The sequence below is a fragment of the Lytechinus pictus genome, chromosome 18 (genome assembly GCF_037042905.1).
Source record: "Lytechinus pictus isolate F3 Inbred chromosome 18, Lp3.0, whole genome shotgun sequence".
Classification (NCBI taxonomy): domain Eukaryota; kingdom Metazoa; phylum Echinodermata; class Echinoidea; order Temnopleuroida; family Toxopneustidae; genus Lytechinus; species Lytechinus pictus.
The window spans coordinates 2,111,215-2,133,104 of NC_087262.1; the positions used below are offsets into that span (position 1 = coordinate 2,111,215).

Genomic DNA, 21,890 nt, shown 5'->3' on the forward strand with positions numbered 1-21,890 from the left:
TAATCTTTAGATTCTCACTGAAAAATAACAGGACTTGAACTAGATATTATAAAATTATGTTGATTAATAACTTAAAAATAGGACAACTTCAGTTCATGGTTTTGGGAAAAATGGCGGCGATTATGGTGAAGTTAATTGACAATGAAAGATTTCGTTTTTTATCAATGCGCACGCTCAAATAAGTAGCTTACATTGCAAAGTAAAGATCTTCATAATACAGTAATAAGAAAAGGTGAAATCGGAACTGATCGTATGTCTTACAGATATTTCGGTAAATCTTATAGTGATCGTTCAGTAAGTTGTATGGCTGACTCTCAAATCAAAAACATTAGGATAGGATACATGAAAAGAAAGATGAAACCATCGTCATATTAAAAATTCATCAAATTAGAATGTAAAATATTGTTACAAAAATAACAATATTTCTTTAACAAATGTTAATATCTTGTTTTGATTACTTTTATTTTATATGAACTTTATGTAATGATGAACTAAACCCTTAAAGGGGAGTTAACTCTGTGTGGTCTCTCATTGACTGCGTGTTATAAATACGTAGTCTTAAAATATACGTTTTCAGACATCTACTAATACTACAGAGAATAAATTGACCTATAATTGTATTTGTATAGAGGAACTTAAATGTTTTGAGAGGGAAAGTAATGGTTTTGCTACTTGGTATCATAATTATTGTGGTATAAATGTATTGAGTAGTTTAATTAGCATGCACTGTAAAAAATGAAGTGCTAATTTAGCACTTACAGTGCAGTGACTGCACTACGAGTGCTGATTTTCTAGTAGTGCAGTCACTATACAAGCACTGTAAGTGCTAATTTAGCACTTCATTTTTACAGTGTGCTATCATTCAAGTGGGTCTATATTACTAGACTACACTAGCATTATGGGTCAGGAAACTGGCCAGGTATATGAGTAGTTGAGGACTCGAGATAGCGCTATTGGTTAGTATCTGCTTTAGAACTGGGGGGAGGGGGCTGTGGGTGGTGGTGAGTTGAAGTGAGCTTGTGGGAGTGTCTGGGGAGAGAGATAAGGGGTGGGGGTGGGGGTAAGGTTATGAGTGTGTAGGCATGTTTTAGGCTAATAACCTTCCTCTAATTAACCTTTAAAATAATATTTTATTCTTTTTTTTTCTTGTACAATTAATATGTGCAAAATATGTTATTTCTATTTTATTCAGGGAAAAAGTCATCTTTTACAAAGTATGTTTTTTTATTTGTCGATTGATATGTGTGTATTTGAATTTTTGTCAGACGTGTATCAATCAGATATGATTATTTAAGTCTGGGACCGACCTTTAACGTCACCATCCGAAAGACGTGACCAGGGTTCGAACCTCGAACCTCTGCATCAATTTGTAACTTCCCCACGTAGCTTGGATTACAGGCGCACGCCACAACGCCCAGTTGATATGGTTTTCCCCCCTCTGCTTTCACATTGTTATGGAAGAGAAATTGGGCAGTTAACTTAATTTATAATAATTCTAAATGTATTTGTTATCTTATTGATATTGATATATTTATTTGTATCGTATACATGTACAGAATGTTGATTTATATGAATTGTGATTGTAAACTTATTGATTTGAAAGAGGAAGAAAATGAAAAATTAAAAAAAAAAAAAAAACTGATATCCATACCCTCCAGGTATCGACATAATCGATAGTATCGTCTTCGATCAACAATCCATTATCGTCCAGGGGAAGTGGTCCTTTGCCGCTCTGTACAGGGGAAATAAATGAATTACAAACAAAACAGATAATTGCAGTAATTCACTCGTGACAAATAGCTGCTCTGCCACCATACGCACTGTAAAAAACTGTGGTCAACATTTTGAATCCAGTTGGTGTGTTCGTAGAGAACCGCACATTGAGGTGTTAAATTACACCCTATATAGAGATTAAACATAACACCAATGGGTAACAGCTACAGCTACATGTAAAACGTGTTTTAATTACACCCATACGTGTAAAACTTACACCAGAAATTTATAGGGCATTGAGTAAAAGGACAAATAACATGGTCCTATATGTTCATTAATAAACAATACAGTTTTTGCCGTGTGTTACAGTTATTTTTTAGCACTTTTCTGATAACGTAAGCATGAGGAGCCACACAAGTATATTCATTATGATCTCTCTCGAGTCGATGTTTTTAATGGTTCAAACTTTTGGCTGCAGGTCTCTTATATTTCTTTAATTAATCTACTGAAATAATTTTGCAATACTTTCAGCTCCGCATGGCAAATCCTTTAAAAATTTATGCATATTTTTTTTCAGAAACACAATATTTGATATCAATTAAGAAATTGAATTAATCTTAAAATGGCTCGCCATATTATGAGCAAAAACTCGGTACTAAGGAGTTTTTGCACCGCTACGCAGAACGCTTTCAACAACACAGAAAATCTATTGTCAAATGCCCTCCTTGACAAAGCACAGCAAATAATTCTCTTTTTTCGGATATTGATGAATCAAAACAGCAGTTTCGTCCTGGACTCAATCGGGACAATCATATTTGTAATTTTTCGTCAGTTCCGAAACTAAGAACTAAACTGCTGTTGCAGTTAACCAATTCTCGACAAAGACCTCATTCATACTGAAATAAAATATTTATTGATTGTTATGTTAATCATTATGATAATTCTTCTTTAAAAATGATAACATTGTAAAGGAATGTGAAATACTGCTGTCCTAACTGAATCATTAAGGAGTTTTATCAACCACTACTCAGACAGTTTCTGGAACGTTGAGAATCTGTTATCAGAACCCCTTCAAATCGGTGAATAAAATAGCAGAGTCGTCCTGGGCTGTCGACAAACGACATATTTGTAACTTTTCGTCAGCTCCGGAACTTAGGACTAAACTGCTGTTCTGGTTCACCAATGTTTGACAAAGACTTCCTAGCTGTTCATTGTCATTGCCGACAGGCATTTTCAATACACGTCCAGGAACAATAGTTTATAGACTTACCACAGCTGATGTTGGAAAGTGAACGAGGAAGAGATCGAGATAGTCAAGACCTAGATCTTTCAGAGATTGAAGGCAGCTTTCTTCAATCTTACTCGGATGACTGCATGTGACCCATAACTACAGAGAGAGAGAGATCGAGAGATAGGGAGAGGGGGAAGGAGGGGAGAAAGAAGGCGAGAGAAGAGAGGGAGAGAGAAGAGGAGAAGAGAGAGTGTGATGGAGGGTGTGTGTGAGTGAGAGAGAGAGAGAGAGAGAGAGAGTGTGTGTGTGTGTAATCGTTATTCCATAAAAGCCAACAAAATGCCAGTGAATTGTTCATTAATTCAAAATACAGTGTAATTTGTAATGTTATCCTTTAAAGTTAAGGTTAACGAGGGACATTTGTGTACCTCCACACTTAGGTAAAAAAAAACTTTGTAATCAAAACATGCATAATGGGCGTATATCGTGGAGTGAAGACAATTACGCAAGACACATATTTCAAATGTGTCTTGCATGGTAATGACAGATAGCTATCAGGAATATGCTAATTGTGTATTGGCCTTATTTTGTAATGTGCATGTGAATGCAATTGAGGCGTATCAGTATAGTAATTTGAAGGTATCAAAATATACCATAAACGTCCTGCATATTTTAGTATCTATACTAACTTTTGCAATTTAACAAACTATGCATACCTTTGAGGTTACGAAGATGTCTTCTCTCTTAATGGTTCCGTCATCGATCTTCGCTTTGATGGCGTCACCGACACCCTTCTCGTTGCCGTACAATGAAGCTTCGTCAATATGACGATATCCGCAGTCGATCGCCGTTTCGACAGCACCACGCACCTCCTCTGGTTTGATCTATAATTGGATGAAAAAACAAAAAAATATATATATACGAAAATTTTTAGTATTATCTTCAACATAAAATATATACATGTAGAATAATTTGTCATAAAAGAATATACATTATATTAGATTTGTTCACATAAAAGAGGTTTTTTATTATAGATTGTACAGTATTCATCATTCTAACCTATTATGATCCAATCAAGATGAAAAATGAAATATTTTATATAATGATTGAATAGAAGATAATAAATGTTTGACATCATTTGCTGTCTCATCTACATAATCACACGTGTTTTTTATATATTGTTTGAAAAGGTCATACGTTTTTTTTTTAGTCTACATGTTTTATCTCTGATTTTGATGGAATTTTCGATGTTGGGCTTGATTGACTATTCCTTACCCATTCAAATCAATTTTGCACGGACCTAATGAAAAAAAAATTGGCGGAACGCTGAAGCGCGTATCTTAATGGAAATAAAAGAAAATGAATGAATAAAAGAGATTGATTTTAGGGGGTGCGGGAATTCGCCTTTTTCGTCTTTTCGTTCAATCCTGGGAGCCAAGCAATGGTATCCATGGTATATGACCTTCCACACCAGAACCAACAATACGTCACCAAAAATGAGTTCTGAGATTTTGCAAGGAACTTGAAAAACACATCATAACTTTTAAAAGAAAGATAAAGAACTTGTCGACATTGATTAAAAATTAGGCGTACTTGATTAAATGTAGAATAACTTCAATGAGAGCTTAAAATAATAAAGAGAATAAGAACACGAAGAGAGCTTGAAGTTATGGTTCAATCTGCTCAAGCATAAGATGTGCAAACTGTGAAATCACAGTGAAACATCTAAGCAGTCCAGAAAAATGAGGTAAGAAAACTCACATCTCTTCTTTTACATGTTTTATGGAACTTCAAATTTTCACTGTGTGAAGGAGAAGAATAATTACTCTTTCATACAAGTGCGTTTTCTAAATTATACTCTTTGAAGACATTTAAAGGACAAGTCCACCCTAGCAAAAGTTTTATTTGAATAAAAAGAGAAAAATCCAACAAGGAAAACACTGAAAATTTCATCAAAATCGGATGTAAAATAAGAAAGTTCTGACATTTCAAAGTTTTTCTTAATTTCACAAAACAGTTATATGCACATCCTGGTCGGTACGCACATGAGGAGACTGGTGATGTCATCCACTCACTATTTCTTTTGTATTATATTATATGAAATATTCTAATTTTCTCCTCATTGTCAAGTCAACAAATTATAAATTCCTCCCTGAACTTGTGGAACTAGCATTGTTTAATACTATATGGTTAAGTCAAGTTGGTCCTTATTGTCAAATATGTATAAAAAAATTAAATATTGTGTAATTCAAACAATAAAAAACAAAATAAATAGTGAGTGAAGGACATCATGGACTGTCTCATTTGCATGTCACTGAATTGCGCATATCACTGTTATGAGAAAAATAGGCGAAATTTTAAAATGTCATAACTTTCTTATTTTACATCCGATTTTGATGAAATTTTCAGTGTTATGCTAGTTTAATTTTTCTCTATTTATTAAAATCAACATTTTTCTTGTGTGGACTTGACCTTTAATTACCATGTTGGTTATCTACAGAGAACCTTCCCTGGCGACTTTTTGTTGGTTTTGAGGTGCCTGGTCACATATAATTGACAGTACCTGCATGACTGATATTCGGTGTTGAAATATTTTCTTTTTCAATGCACCTTTATTTGTCACATGTTTATGGATACGCTTGCTCGATAAAACTGAATAGGTCATTATCAATATCAACCGACCGAGTCTTGGCCTTGTGAAGTCTTTGTAATTACCTATTGACTCCTACGGTTGTTTTCATTGTTTCTCGACTTTGTGGTATTACGGTGACCGGTTTTCTTTTCGACAAACAACTTAGAAGAGGTCCAGCGGGTAGGTCACTTGACAGTAAGTACGGGGTTCAAATCTGATATCCTACTGCCCATTTGTAAAATGTTTTAAGAGTTTTACGATCATGAAAGTTCATCTGTGTTGGTAAAAGATAACGATTTTGTTAAACTTTGGTTCACAACACAAAAATCGGGTCACATCGCTGACGAAGGTTGCAGTTAGCAGCCGAAAATTTCGAGGTAACTCTTCGTTATTTTCTGTTTTTTGTGTTGTGAACCAAAGTTTAACAAAATCGTTATTTTAAGAGTTTTAGTTTGAATATTAATTATAGAAATTATAATATAAACAATAATTTTCCTATTTTTTTCCTCAAAAGATACATAGTGCTTACAACAGAAATGCAAAAAAAAACAACCCAGTAAATATGAAATGATACAAAGGAATATATAAAAACAACAACATTGAAATTATAATAAATAAGTTGTATCTATCTACTGAAGTTTACTGTGCAAGGAAAAACAAACGTCAAATGAAGGTCTTACTGACATATTAACATCCATATTTTCATACTTTGGTGGCTGACACATTCATCGCTTGTTAATTCAATGGGGCTTTTTCTGTCGGTTACTTTCAAAATTTAATTAATCCTTACACAAAAAAGATTGTGAGCGAAATAGGGACAGCTTCAAATTGTAGCTGCAATACCATACGACAAATAGTCAAAATGAGTATTCAGAGACGGATTAGGATTAATTTGAAGTTGATTTGTCTTACCTGCCACGTTCCTAATCCTAACAAAGGAAACTTTTTACCACCAGGTAGAAGAACGTGGATGTTCGATGAAGCCATGTCTTCCTCTCAAGTATATATTCTGAATGTTTACAGTAATGACCACCCCAAATTTAGTCCTGTCCCTCTTTCACCACAGTCCCTCTTTGAATACTAGAATAGATAGGAATGTATATCAGAGAGAGAGAAAGATGATATTAACAAAAATGTTTGTCCTTTATATTTATACAGCTCATTAGACCATGTATCTATTGCAATTTATTTACTCTCTCTTGCCATGCTTGCAACGCGTATGGATAGTGACGGCATTGTAAGAGGTGTTCAGATAGTGGTACAGTGTTGGTAAAAGCTTGACAGTGATAGCCCATCACCATGGGCGTCGATTGTAGTGAAGTGAGTGAATTGAGAAAGATGACGTCACCTTTTCGCCTTGCCCCATACCCCATCTCTATCAGAATACCATGATATCCCATGATATCATCATATCATTGAGCTACATAATTACAGCTACCAGTCTGTATTCAGCGCTCAATGTATATGCCTATCATTTTCAAGTATAAATTCAGTGTTTAATTCATAATGTACACTCTTAAAAAAGTAGGGCAAGAAATACCCAAGTTTTAACAAGTCCCGGGCAACATACCGTCAACACAACTATTGGTTAAAATCTGTCCAAATTGGATGATAAAACTAGTAATTAGAAAGTCAAAAAGGGGCCTAAGCTTTCGATCCTAGCAGAATCTTCGTCGGAGGCAAAATGACATAGCTTTCGATCCTAGCAGAATCTTCGTCGGAGGCAAAATGACATTTTGCCTCTGTCATTTTGCCTCCGACGAAGATTCTGCTAGGATCGAAAGCTTAGGCCCCTTTTTGACTTTCTAATAATAATTTACTCCATTGGCTCTCTTTTATTAAATAAGCAGTTTTCAGCAGCTTCTTTTTGCCAAAACTAATAATTGGGTAATAAATTTGCTCAATGGGATAATAATTGCCCAGAATATATATTGTTTTTACCAACATACACTACCCAACACAGTGGACAGTATGTTGCCCAACATTTTAAGTATGTAATTTATGTATGCTAATTTGTACATCATTATGTCCTTTCAGCAATTTGCCATTGTTCATTCAGTGTGCTGCTGCTACTTAATGAACTCCTACAAACAAGCCTTAGAATGTCCCTATTCAGGTCTGAGTTTCAAAAATTTTAAGCTCGCGCTTCGGTGAGATGGGTACATTATATACGCTCTTCGTGAAATTCCTTTAATTTAAAAATGATCTGCTTTACGCAGAGCTGTGATTCACATAATTTTTCTAGGCTTGATATTGTTGTCTTTAATTGTCAAGCTTGGAGAAACAAGCATCAAATAAAATATGGAATGTGTTCCCACTTTAAGTGAAAATTAAGTTAAAGAATGCTGGATGTGTCTTAAATAATCTTTTGTTTACATTCAGTTATATCCTCATATCCAGCTGGCAAAAATGACAAAGGTTTTGCTTGCCTTGGGTTAAGATGTTAATTTGGGTGGCAAAGTGGTTACAAAAAGTTAAAATTTATCTGTTTTATTTTACTTTGCCACAAATGCAAAAGAAATGTATGAGAAATGCACCGCACGGTCAGTTTGTTTTCGCCTCGACACAGCATGAAAATTCTGCGCAAACCAATTTCTACGAGGTTTACAAAAATGGACAGTTCATTTGATAGAGGAGACACAAATTCAAGATATGTGAAAAAAATATCCACATGCTGTATTTGTTTTTCAATTCCCAGGACTTGATACGCATTGTATACCTTGACTCCACTCCAATAAGTTTGATTGAAGTTAATATGTATTGAGCATTGAGTGTTTCTTAGGCGAGTTTTGAATGTGTGTAACAGATGAAAATGACAGCAAATAATGTGAATAAAGAGACTATCTCATATGATTTATTCATGGCCAAGGCCTGGAGTCAAATATGTATATTGCTTCAAAAAGAAGAAATTCAATACTGCTTTTAGCGATATATTTTGTTTTTGAGTACTTGACACAGTAAAAAGATTTTCTTTATCATCCAAAACCAAAAATTCCGAACAAGATGAAAACTTAATGGAATATGATATTGAACTTTGAACATAATTTTTATCAAGTCGTTATTTTTTTATTTGTCGATCTAAGGGTTATCAGGACAATAGCCCCGTTGTTGACCAAGCATGGTGTTGACTTTAGGCGCCCTTAAATCCACCATCCATTTCAAAGGTTGAAAGTCTAATACTTTAACATGTTTATATAAATTAATTTACGAAATGAAACCGACACTACATATTGAACTAGAAAAAAATCTTATATATAATTTATCTGTAAAGCGCTTAGAGACATCGTTCCGGTGTATCAAGCGATATAGAAGTGGAGGTTATCATCATTATTATTGCAATTTACATTTTGTCGAGCTGATAAAATAATGGCTGCTTCAAATCTGTTCACAGCTTTACCCGGTGGGGCAAAGTTTCCTCTCCTTGGATTGGGGACATGGCAGGTACGTTCAGTTATATGTAATTATTCAATTGCTCATCATTTATTGTTCTCATTCAATTTTTAGTTGTTTACTCTGGACACCTGCCATTTACAAGCAAGCTGCTCTCTACATGTGATCATTCGACCATTATCTTTCTATCATATACTAATCACCGTTTACTTTAATCCTATTATGTTACCCTAGTGTATTTGATTTTCCTTTATGTATGTAATCGCACTATTTTTTAATGGATATACATAAAATATGATTTTTTTTTCCTTTTATTTGAAAAACAAAATGAATTAAAAAATCAGCCACTTGCTTCATATGGTAAACATTTTTGTGAACAATTATCGTGAACAATTTTTGGGGTGATTTTTTTTTTTTAATTTACAATTTGAAGTCTGTCTTGCAATTGCAGATTATGTTAAATATTCATCCGTTTATTTGTATCTGATTTATATTAATTTGTATTTATATTAGGTTTGAATGGAAATGAAATAACAAGTTTCAGTTGGAAACATGGCGAAAGACCGAGATTGAATTTATAATAGGTGTATAAACTTTGTCAGATTTAACTTTATTACGAATGCTTGGCTTTTTCTGTTTACGGAACATCTAATCATTGAATATATTAAACAAATATTTCATTGTACATTCATTTTGCAATGGGAAGGCAGAATAACCCACAAAGACCTTTCCTTTTGAAAGGAAATTATAATTTTTCTACTCCAGTGATAATTCCAGTCCGATGGAACCTAAGGCAAAGGCATTACCGACTCCGTCACTGTACTTTAAGCGAGATCTTAACCTGAAAAGGAACATTCTAATCACTTTTTATAATCATGAACACGATACATTTCTGAACAATTTATTTGCATATCAACTTAAAAACGGGATATCAAGTGTCATTTAATCCTCCTGAACACTATATATGTATCTCCGTCCACACGCCATTCTATGTTATCACAAACACGATGCACGTCTCCCTACACAGATACTACTACATGTACTAGCGCGAAGCGCAAACTGATACTTTCGATATACTTACATGAAAAGGGTGCCCTTTGATGAATATTAATGGCACTATAATAACATGTTGCGAGCCTGAAGCGCGGGCCCAAAATTTTAAGGAGAGAAGGTCACATACTGTACTTGATTGTTTGAATATGAAACTGAGCATGTACTTGTTATATATTATTTTTACCTCGGTGAGGTTGCGTATCCACCCTCGCTCTCTTTCCCGGGATCGTAATGACTGCCCCGTAATCATCGCCTTTTTTATTTTCCAATTATATTTTTGTGGTAGTCGGAGAAGGGAAAGGTGCGAGCCGCTGTCGAGACGGCCATCGAGTGTGGATATCGTCACATCGATGCAGCGTACATCTACTCCAATGAGAAGGAGGTCGGCGAGGGAATCAAAACAAAGATGACCGACGGGACAATCAAGAGGGAAGACCTCTTCGTAACCACGAAGGTAATAATGAGTAAAGAACAATAGCATTATAACAATCACTGGCTTATACAGATAGGGGGCTTGTGTGTCACGTTACCCTAAACAAATAATAACTTCCCCACGACCAAGAAAAAAAATAGATAAAAAGAATTAAAGGTATTGTTTAACTTTGTGAGCAGCCGATTAAAAAAATTATCAAACCAAGATAAAACATGTGTACAAGTGCATGTATTAGAACTAATAAACCCTGAAAACAACCATTTTTGAGAATGAAAAGCTAAAACTACAAGGCAAACCCCGATTTTGTAAATAGGCGTCTTATAGACGCCTAAATAGTACACATAAGTGTATGGGATGAAATTAAGATGGTGTTTTCGGTTACTTTATATTTTAATTTTTGAAGCACTAAATAATTATTTTCGAACGCAATTTTTGTCTGGGCTTCATTTTTGTAACATATCACAGACACAGGTGACAAGTGTGACCTTCTAGCTCAGATTTTTTAAAAGTCAAACTAATGTTAACCAATCACTTTAGAAGGAAAGGTAAATTGGCAAGATACCATGTTAGTTTTTAATACTATGTCAAAAAAAATCACCCAACCATGGAGAGTCATTATATTATTTAATCGAGATTTGTTGGAATTGAGTTCTACCAATCAGATGAATCTCTTTATGGAATCTGATTCGATGTTTTATTGTATACACAGTCACATTAATGGCACAAACTTCAAATTGACCGATCGTATGTTTATTAGCCTAATGTAATAGCTTTGGTTTGTGTAGTATCGGTTCGTCGGTGGGACTGTGGTATTGAGAGGCATGTTGAAAAGAGAAAAAAATGGAGAGGGTCGATATTCTGTGCCACCGTTAAACATCCGTAATGTTTAAAATAAAAGTTTGAATAATTGATAATTTTTGTCATTGTAGCTTTGGGTTTCTTGTCGCTGTGTTACAAATTACTCTAATATTGTTGTTGAGTTGAAATAAAGTATATATTGAAACTTGATTAAAAACTATATATTTTTTTCTTTCTCATTCTCTATCTCTCTTTAGCTGTGGCTCTCATCCCATAAACCAGACAAGGTTGAACCCTGCTGCCGAGAATCAATGAAAAATCTTGGTCTCGATTATATTGATCTCTACTTGATACATTGGCCGATGTCCCTTGTGGTAATAAAGAAATCTGTTGATTTTTCTCTTGTTGATGGGGTTATAAAATATATAAATTTATGACGGGCCGTTCATGCCATAAGCCGTCATTCATTCACTCACTCAAGTGAGTGAATCACTCACTCGTTAGATTGAATGATTGTACCGTTTTATCCAATCAGAGAGCCGGAATTGTTTTTGAGGTCCCATTCACTGAAGTGGTTGTAAATTCACTCGAGTGGATGTACATTCACTCGAGTGGATGTACATCCACTCGAATGGATGTACAACCACTTCAGTGAATGGGGTCTTGATGATAACGATTCTAGTACTCTGATTGGATAAAACTACTCAATCGATCACTCTCTCCAGTGAGTAATACTTACAGATCATTCACTCACTCAAAAAAATTATAATTGTTCATAGTTTTTACTTAATTAATTATGCAAATAATCGTGTGAAATTCGCCTTAAATTTGGTTTTGTGTATATTTTTGTTTTAAACTCACTTTATATAACTAGTAGAATGCTAATTTCTGGTAAGTGTATACATTTTTATATTTCTAACATTTCTAACTAATAAAGATGTAATTAATTTCTCATGTATTTTTTTTTAATTCGTATGTATTTCTTTGTTTTTTCAAACCTTTGTTTTCATTGTTTTTTATTGACCCTTTTATCATAAATAGCATAAAATAAATCCTTTTAAACCAACAAAAGTAAAGATAATAATACATCTTATGATTTTTGGTTGAAAAACACAATTTGCATTGATTTTGTTCACGGAATCACGTTTTTGAACAATTTTGGGTCTGACATGCGCTTACGAAATGTTGCGTAATTTCGGAACCGCGTACCCGGGGTTCGCAAACTTGGCCTCAAAAGATGCACAAGACGGCGCGACGTAGTGAAGAAATTTGTCGAATTGACCCCCCCCCCCCGCCAGTTAGATAAGGGTTAAGGAAGAGGGGGTGTGTGTGGGCGTTGTGTTGTGCGCCTGTAATCCAAGCTACGTGGGGAAGTTACAAATTGATGCAGAGGTTCGAGGTTCGAACCCTGGTCACGTCTTTCGGATGGTGACGTTAAAGGTCGGTCCCAGACGTAAACAATCATATCTGATTGATACACGTCTGACAAAAACTCAAATACACACACACAGTGTGTGTGGATGTGGATGAGGGTGGGTGTGTGTGTATGTATGTGAATGAATGCATCAGTCCGTGATATGCGTACATGACACATACTATTTCAAGTAAGACAATTATTTTAATACATCTTTTACCGCTTTACCTCAAATTCTACAGGACGATAAAGGCGTCTTTCCTTTAGGCGATGACGGAATGTTGATAGGGGATGATTCTATCGATTATGTTGATGTATGGAAGGTGAGAAATTTTCTTTTTTCTGTGCAAACTTTTCTTTGCATCGTCAGGGGTGGCGCACCCGGTGGCACCACAATGGTCTAAACAACCTCCATGTATGGTTTGTGAAGTGACGCCAGTAGATGTTTGGTACAGAGTATGTGCTCCGAGACAGCATAGCAGCACTCTAAAACACTGAGTAAAATTTTACCCAATATTGGGTAGAAAGGGAACATGCATGTTTGCATTGTGCTTTTTTCCCCATATTGGGCAAAATGCATGTTTTAATGGTAAATTTCAACGCAATATTGCTTAAAATTTACAAAATGTTTGGTATCTTTTTACCCAACCAACATGCATGTTCCCATTTTACCCAATATTGGGTAAAACTTTTTTAGAGTGTGATGATTGACACCTCCATGCAACATGTTCATGGCTAAAGCGGTTTTCTAACGATATTAATGAAGATGATTAATTTCAATTTGATTAAACATAATTCTACACAATAAAATACAAAAGAACAAATGGGGCTTTGACATCATCAATTTGGTCATTGAATATTCATGAAGACATGCAGAACTGTTTCTCTGCGAAATAATGCAAATCGCTAAAATGTCTTAACTTTTTTATTCATTCATTGCCCGATTCTGTTCAAATTTTCAGTATTTTGTTTGTGTATTTTTTTTTATTTCTTCAAAATCATATCATTTTCATCCTGGAGTACCCCCTCAAATTGGGATCCTCTGTCGATCCCAAGTCACCCAGTGTCTTCTTGTCACGCGCTTGACGCATTATCCTGATTATGAAGTACCCGCTGGAAGATCATCTAATAGCTGATTCAAGTAGCTTACATGAGGGATAAATAATGATTTTTTATTTCTTTGGCTTAGAGCATGGAATCTCTGGTTGATAAGGGATTAGTCCGAGCTATTGGAGTTTGCAACTTCAACCTTTCTCAGATTCAACGCGTTCTTGATCTTCCGCCCCGGCACCCTATAGCAAATCTACAGGTAGGTAGCCTCCTGGATGAGGGTTGGTATCATTTACCCTAAGAAAATCGATTGGATAATATACTCATCGGAGGGAGTGAATTAAATTTGCCAGATTGAGAAATACTTTCACTTATTGTTGAATTAATTTCACCCTTTCAGTGAGAAAAAATGTTGTAAAGCCTTCGTTTAAGAGCTGCATAAAAGCGGATTATTATCATCATTATTAATTCACTCCAAGTTAAAAACACGTGTAAAATAACTATTTTCATAGAGAGAGCATATACTTCGGTCGATCTTGTACAAAATTGTGCGTATACAAATATGGAAGCTCCTTTAATTTTGTCTGCAACTTTTTCTTTGCACCTTCAGGGGTGCAGTAAAGTACATTGTGCATTTAGAGCGCGTTTTCCTCAATGATAACGCTCAAATGTTCTTTAAACTGTGACACGTGAGTAGATATGAGTTTATGTTTTAATGTAAGAGGGGGCAGTTTTTGTTATGAATATCCATTCAAACGATTTCCCTGTCAACATTGTTAATAATTCTATTTAACATTAACTCGGTAGAAATTATCAAACATGGATTTTTTTTCTTGAAAATAATGCCAACTGTTTTAATCCACGGTACTGGTCCTATGATGTTTTGAATTATCTTTCAATTTTTTTTTTAATTTGTTTATTAATCAGGTTGAATGTCATCCACTGCTAGCACAAAATGAGTTGATTGAATTATGCAAGAAGTATGGTATCACTGTGACAGCGTACAGTCCTCTTGGGTCGCCAGAACGACCGGGGTAAGAGCCCGCGGGGGGCACTCAAATTATATTTTGATGGGGGTGTGCCTCACGAAACCCTGAAATGGGGGTCTAATGAGCTGACCACAAGGGTAAAGGTCTTGGGAACCAATTATATAGCGGGCGATGTGAAAAATAGAGGCTATGGAACGGGAGCGCGGTACTGTAGGTAACCAGGGGCGGATATAGCTTTCGCCAATAGGGGGTGGGGGCCCGAACATTTTTTTTCAACCATATTTTCCCCGATCGGCCGCTCAAAGTTGATTTTTGTTTGTTTCTATGAAGGGGTAGTCCTAACAGTTATTTCTTAGCTATATACTTTTAAAACAACATGCTTATATAAAAATCTCATAAGCCCTATATAAATAGTGCGAGCGCGAAGCTCGAGCCAATTTTTTTTGGTGGAAATTTCATGAATTTGAAAATTTATGATATTCTAACCAGAAATCTGGACATTCTAAGCATTTTTATAACCAGAAAAAGGGTGAGTTCCTTACTACAAATTAATTTAGGCGAACGCGAAGCGCGAGCAAAAAAATGTGATTATCTAACCTGAAATGTATATAATGTAGTACTTCAAAAAGAGTATTTAAAATCGAAAATGGCACATTCCATTTTGAAAAAAAAAAATTTTTCCCTTTTGAAAAAAAGCATTATTTACCTACGGGATTTTTTAAAATCATTACCAGCAGAAGCTTTTAAAAATGACACCCCTCTCCTAAAAAAAAATCCCCTTATCTTAAAGTCACATGTGACCAACACACAGTCTCCAATATTCTTAATCCATTCGCTCGATCTTGCAGCAATAATATTGCTCAGAGAAAATTAAAATGAAGATGTTTGATCCACGCGCCAATTTTTTATGCAATACATGCTTTGACCACAATATACACATGTATAATCCTCCGTTGAAAGTATTACTGCATAATATCCTCTTATTTTTTTAATTTCAACACCGTTTTTGTAACAAAAATAATGAATTAATTTCATTTTCAGAACAACGAACCTTAAAGGAGAGATATATTGACTATGAAATTGGCCTTATTATATATCAGTGGAAAGGTAATAATGTGGGAATTATCATTTGGTCATTAAAAAATAACGAAAATAATACATAAGGTGGAAAACGCCAATTAAAAAGCGCTAAAAATGCCTCTCCGAAACATGCCTCGCATCGGTCTCTGAATTGACTCGAATTTGATGACGTGCATGAATGCAAAACCTTTTGCGAGGGTATGTTTTCTCCACACTGTCACTGCATACTTCGATCACGAAATGAAAGAAAACCCAGAAGTTTATCTAGATTTGGTTTTCAAATTGATGACTTTGAAGATGAAGAGAATGATGATGAAGTTTCTAGCTCTAAAAAAATAAAGAAGAAATGAAAGTAATGTATATAATTATTTTTGACGCAGTATAAGGACTCCCACCGACCCCGTATTAATGGACGACAAAGTAGTCCTCGACATTGCTAAGAAAAGGGGCGTGTCTACTGCTCAGGTGCTGATCAGATACCAGATCCAAAGGGGCGTGGTCGTCATTCCAAAGAGTGTGACGTCATCAAGGATCCAGCAGAATTTTGAGGTAGGTAGAGCATGTACAAGGGGATTATTTTTTGCATTGAAGATTTGGAAGACGAAGGCGATTCTGAAACTGGTTTAAGAGAAATGAAAATGAAAACAAATTAAATTTAGCATGCGCCCCCTAGTTTCGGGACAAGTGAGGGAGAGGCTGTGCTAAGTAGTTTTCTGAACCAGTCGTTTCTATGAAACAATTAAGCCATTAAGCCATACAGAAACATAGCGTTTTTTCTATTCTGAATAAATCTGCATTTTCAAAGAAGTATGATGAAGCAAATTACCCTAAAACTGGCTTTCCATCGCAAGCTGCTAGTAGTTGTATAATACAATAGTTCGGGTGTGCGGCAACCCTGCAGGTACCGGCGCGGCAAAATGACCGAGCCGCGCATGCACCGCCGAGACTAATGAAAATAAACAGGCCTAGAATGAAAATGCACAAAAATATGTTTTACCTTCTTTCCTTCATCACTTACACACAGGGGCACCCATACACACATACACCCTCCCGCCCCCCCCCCCCCACACACAACAGGCTTAAAGGCTCACTTAGGCCTCGATCTATATCCTCACACAAACAACTGGTACAGGAGACTACTCATCACAGCCTTTCGTGACCACCACCCCCCCCCCCCACATTGTCGAAAGGGTGTGTAAATTTGACCTCCCTTCCCCAACCCACCCACCCTTTCGAGAAAAGCTCCTCCTAATTTCTCGAAAGGGTGTGGCCACCCCCGCCCCATCCCCGCTACGCGAACACAAACGATCGTCACAAACCCTGCGTCACCATGGTCTGTCCAATGACACCGTTTATTTGATTTTATTTTTGTCTTCGTGAAAAATTGTCAAATCATCATTTAATAAATGGTTTTATGTTATAGGATTTTAAAGTTTACCTTTCGTTTGGTGTAATTCAAAGAATTAAAATAAACTGTAATATTGTTCTGAAAGTGATATTTTTGTATCCTAATCATCATGATCATTATCCTCTTATTTTCTTCTATTCAGGCCCTCAATTTTGAGTTGAGTAAAGAAGAGATGCAAGCCCTCATAGATCTGAATAGAAATTGCAGGCTTCTCGACTTTCCTATGTAAGTTTTTTTTTAATGATTTAACGACCAATAATGTATTTTAATGTGTCTATTAAAAAAACATGGTTCACTCCAAAATCTCATCTACAAGCCTACATGTTGATGTTGGTTTACCTAGTAGTTCTTTCGACGACAATCGCAGTATGTCGCCCTCTACGTGAATTGGTAAACTAACCGTTTGAATGGCTAGATGATACTAGTAATAGATGTACACAGTAGGCCTAAACGATTGAGTGAATATGTTTTATATCTATGAGTGATTTTCATAAAAAATATGGCAAAAACGTGTTTTATTATTCATATAAATATAAATATGAATATCGACGTATTTTCCACTTACAAGCCTCATTACCATTTTCATATATATCGAATTCTGGATTCGTCTCTTACCAGAATTAAAAAAAATATTCATGTTCTCATTTTTTCCTCTGTAAAAACAGGTCAAAGTCGCTGAAATACTACCCATTTTAACAAAGTGATGTTCAGTTACACCACCGTAACCGATAACGGGCAGGCTTGCATGATGTATCATCGATCGATGTGGAATCTGTGTGACTGTGACATGGTCCAACATTCCCACCGGCAAAATAAATTCCAGGGCCACTTCTTACAAAGATCCAATCAATCTCAAGAATATGGAAATCCATCTATACCATAATTTTTTCTACAGGAAATTTGCACAATCTCCTTAGTAAACAAAGAAAATCACATGGAATCTTCAAGAGAATGATGAATATACATCATAATTATCTAAAAAAATATTTTAACAAATATTAATTTTATATGTTGACGTTGCTGGCCTTCCATAGTTGTGATTGATTGGATCAATCGCAACCCTATGTAAGACCAGACCCTAACCGACACAAGAGTTTTCGCACCGTGACACAGAACGCTTACAAAGCATTTAAAAAAAATGTATCGTCAAATGCCCTTGATGACAAAGAGCAGCCAAGAAATAAGTCTTTGTCGAAAATTGGTGAATCAAAGTAACAATATCGTCCTGGAGTATGAACAAACGAAATATTTGCATTTGTTCGTAAACCCTGGAAACTTAGGAGGAAGCTGCGGTTCCGGGTCACCAAATTTCGACAAAGACCTCCCAGCTGCGCATTGTCATCTGACGGGAATTTTCAATACATTTACTGTGTTCCGCATTCGTTCTGCTTCGAGGTGCTAAAACTGTCTAATACCATGTGAAAGGCTATTGGTCGGTTTGGAGTCGGTTTCGTTGGTGTGACCGGCCACGGTGTGAACGAAGCATTATTATAAGGTCATCAACTGTGGAACCCGGGGGGGGGGCACTTCCATTGACGAGTGGATACCATGCGCGACCATGGGGTCTCGAAAAGCACCCTAAACACGTATTTTCCATTTTCTAAAAATGCACCCCTTAACAAGTATTGGCGTGTGAAACCCTACCCTTAACAAGTATTGGAAACAAAACGATACTCTTGGCAAGTTCCCTGAATTGACCCCCTAAACAAGTACAGCGATATTTTTACCCAGGTAACAATACAGCGTTGGACCAACGTTGGATCAACGTTGGGAAATTTTTTTCCCAACGTTGCCTCAACGTTGGGAGGCAAACGTTGCATCATCGATAGAAGTGCACGCGCATACATCGTCAGACCAACAACATTTCCAACGTCAGTTTAACGTTGTCCAGCAACAATGTTTCAACGTTGTCTGGCAACGTTGATCCAATGTTGGCTAAATAGTCAAATGTAACATTGCTACAACGTTGGTAAGCAACGTTGCATCATCGATAGAAGTGCACGTCCATACATCGTCAGACCAACAACATTCCCAACGTCAGTTCAACGTTGTCCACCATCAATGCTCCAACGTTGGTATAATGTCGGCTGAGTAATCAATAACAGCGTTGCTGCAACGTTGATGGGCAACGTTGCAGCAGCGATGGACGTGCACGTGCATACATCGTCAGTCCAACTATGTTTACAACGTTGGTTCAACGCTGTCCAGCAACAATGCTCCAACGTTGTCTGGCAACATTGATCCAACATTGTTACAACGTTGTCACAACGTTGCTCCAACATTGCTCCAACGTTATTCCAACGTATGGCAGTAATTAACAAAACATTAATTGGTTTCAAGGTGAAGTCCACCATTACAACTCTACACTCTAATCTTTATTATCATGTCTTATCCTATCCTAAAATCCTACATCCTAATCCTATATCCTATTCCTATCATCCCACACCTATCCACTGTATCCTGTCATTGACTCCTATATATAGAGCAACTTTGCTATACTTGGCAGAATACAGTTAATATCATTTTCCACACTTAACCTTGAAAATTTCACTTAGAATAATATGTTTTGATTATAAATGATATGGTAATGGAGCCACATACTTTTCTGAAACTTTTCATGGTTGAAATATTGAATAAACATAAATACTCTAATTATTATAGCAATATTACCTAAAATTTTGATCATTTACTAATGTAATGAATATTCATGAGTGCATAATCATTATGTCCAGATGAGGCAGGTATGGCAGCGTTGGTCCAATGTTGGTCCAACGTTGGGTGACGTTGATCCAACGTTGGTATAATGTTGGTCCAATGTTGATGGAAAGTTGAATCAAATTTAGTCCAATGTTAGTCCAACGTTGGCGTAAACGTTGATTCAATGTTTGTCTAATATCGGTTAAATTTTGTTGTAACGTTGATTCTTTGTTGGTCTAATTCTAAACAAATCCAACGATGCGCCATCTCCATCAAACAGTTTTCAACACTGTGCCATCATCATCTGTAACCTGTTCATGATTCTATCAAAAAACATTACAACTATTATTACAGCTATTCATTTCTTGTCATTCTTTCTGTAACAAGTCTCTTCACATAATTAAGAGGAATCAAGAGAATTACGTGTGATATTTATTGAGGCCTTTGTAGCATTCAAACTTTTTTGACATCCTCTTTTTCTCAAACAAGACTAATAAAAAAAAAAACATATGCATACGTAATAAGAATTAAGATGTATTACATTTTCTTGCGAGTTGCAATCTCTGTTTCTGTCTACAATTGTTTAATGACTCGGTATGCAATGCCAATTGCAACGACAGTAATCATCACAAAAACTCACATGTGTAATTGCAGTCTCTCAGTATTTACAAAATCTAAAAGGAGGTCGCGTAACTTGGCCTCACTCAGAGTAACGTAGCTACTGCCTACTGTAACTAAAGAGTGCCTCTTTTTTATTAAGATGGAAGTCAACTGATATCTCTTAATATGCATGGCTATGGCCTAGTCTCGCTCGTGCCATAACTATTAAGTGATATTTCAGCGTCAAGTGTAGCATGCCTCACATAGCAACTACAGGTTTGACTGCAGTTGGAAAACACTCTGTCCAGGCTAGGCCAGGCAGGACATTGAAATGTATTAAAACTCTAATGATTTGCTCTCATTGTAAATGTAAAAGATAATTTTACGAAGATGGTTCGTCGTGTTCGCCCCCTGTTCGTGAGCTACAGTTCATCAACACCAACACTGAACTTTAAATCACGATTGTCCCAATCCCTGGGGGTCGGTGTTGCTGAATGGGGAAATTGCATGTAGATCATCAACACCATGCAGCCACAGTGCAGTGTTGGGTTCAGCAGATGACAATCAACACCAGCCTTCAACACAAACTGCCGAAAATACACCATATTTTCCGAAGTCAATCTCAACACCAGCCTGATTCAAGTACGGTGTTGCCACAACACCAACACCAGATTTCAACACTGTACTTGAAATTATTGAAATCACCAAATTGCCTTGCCCTTGGTATCGCATACTCGTTCCCACTCACACGTATTGCGAGGTTAGTATTAGTCACTCACACAAGCTAATTACGAGGTTAGTTAGTATGTCATACTGTGCAGCGACTGGTGTTAAGTACTACTTTACTACTACTTACACGAATATACTAGCGTCGGACTGTACGCGCACAGAAGCTGACTCCGGGATCTTTCGGAGGGGATCAATGGTTGCAGTTACCGATTATCTGCAAGTGCAAAGAAAATTCCTCTGTAGATTGTAGGTCCTAAATATGCAGCTTATAAGTACTGTTCCAGATCACTAGATATTCTGGAATTTAATTGTCTATATCCAGTCCAAATTCTGCCAGATTCTTCAAGTTCAAAATTGAAGGAAGCAGACTACACAGACATGACAGAAGTAGTCCGACGTCGCGACTAATTATGCGCATCAGAATAGTATGGTATTTTTAAATAGGAACATTTGATGCTGGTATTTCCTTCTTCAATTTCTTCTAGTTATGTGACGGTAGGCCTATGACATATCTCGTACTTACTGTGAAAGGCCTAGCCAGCTGCAAAGGACGAGGGCGTTTCTGGAAATTCTGGTCTTGAACTACATTTTTTTTCTTGTTTTTTCCTTTATTTTCTATATTAATCGACACATTTGCATCCCCCGGTGCATGCAGCCTTTCTATTCTACCCCA

The 21,890-nt window shown here is 36.2% G+C and overlaps 2 protein-coding genes across 2 annotated transcripts in view; one reads left to right on the plus strand and one right to left on the minus strand.

Annotated features, from left to right (window-relative positions):
- LOC129281331 (1,5-anhydro-D-fructose reductase-like) overlaps window positions 1-7,042 on the minus strand; it is an 11,919-nt gene extending 4,877 nt beyond the window's left edge. Inside the window, exons 1-4 of the mRNA XM_064113191.1 lie at window positions 6,489-7,042; window positions 3,661-3,828; window positions 2,984-3,100; window positions 1,652-1,732 (exon numbers count right to left, since the gene is read on the minus strand). Coding sequence (XP_063969261.1) covers window positions 1,652-1,732; window positions 2,984-3,100; window positions 3,661-3,828; window positions 6,489-6,563 — 441 coding nt within the window. The 5' untranslated portion in view covers window positions 6,564-7,042. The remainder of the gene's footprint in view (window positions 1-1,651; window positions 1,733-2,983; window positions 3,101-3,660; window positions 3,829-6,488) is intronic.
- A 1,726-nt stretch (window positions 7,043-8,768) lies between these two features.
- Window positions 8,769-20,428, plus strand: LOC129281198 (aldo-keto reductase family 1 member B1-like). Its single transcript, XM_054917141.2, has 9 exons — window positions 8,769-9,017; window positions 10,306-10,473; window positions 11,508-11,624; window positions 12,907-12,987; window positions 13,854-13,973; window positions 14,642-14,748; window positions 16,164-16,332; window positions 17,334-17,416; window positions 17,857-20,428. The coding sequence occupies exons 1-9, from the start codon at window positions 8,943-8,945 to the stop codon at window positions 17,885-17,887; spliced, it is 951 nt and encodes a 316-aa protein (XP_054773116.2). The 5' UTR covers window positions 8,769-8,942; the 3' UTR covers window positions 17,888-20,428.
- The last annotated feature ends 1,462 nt before the right edge of the window (window positions 20,429-21,890 follow it).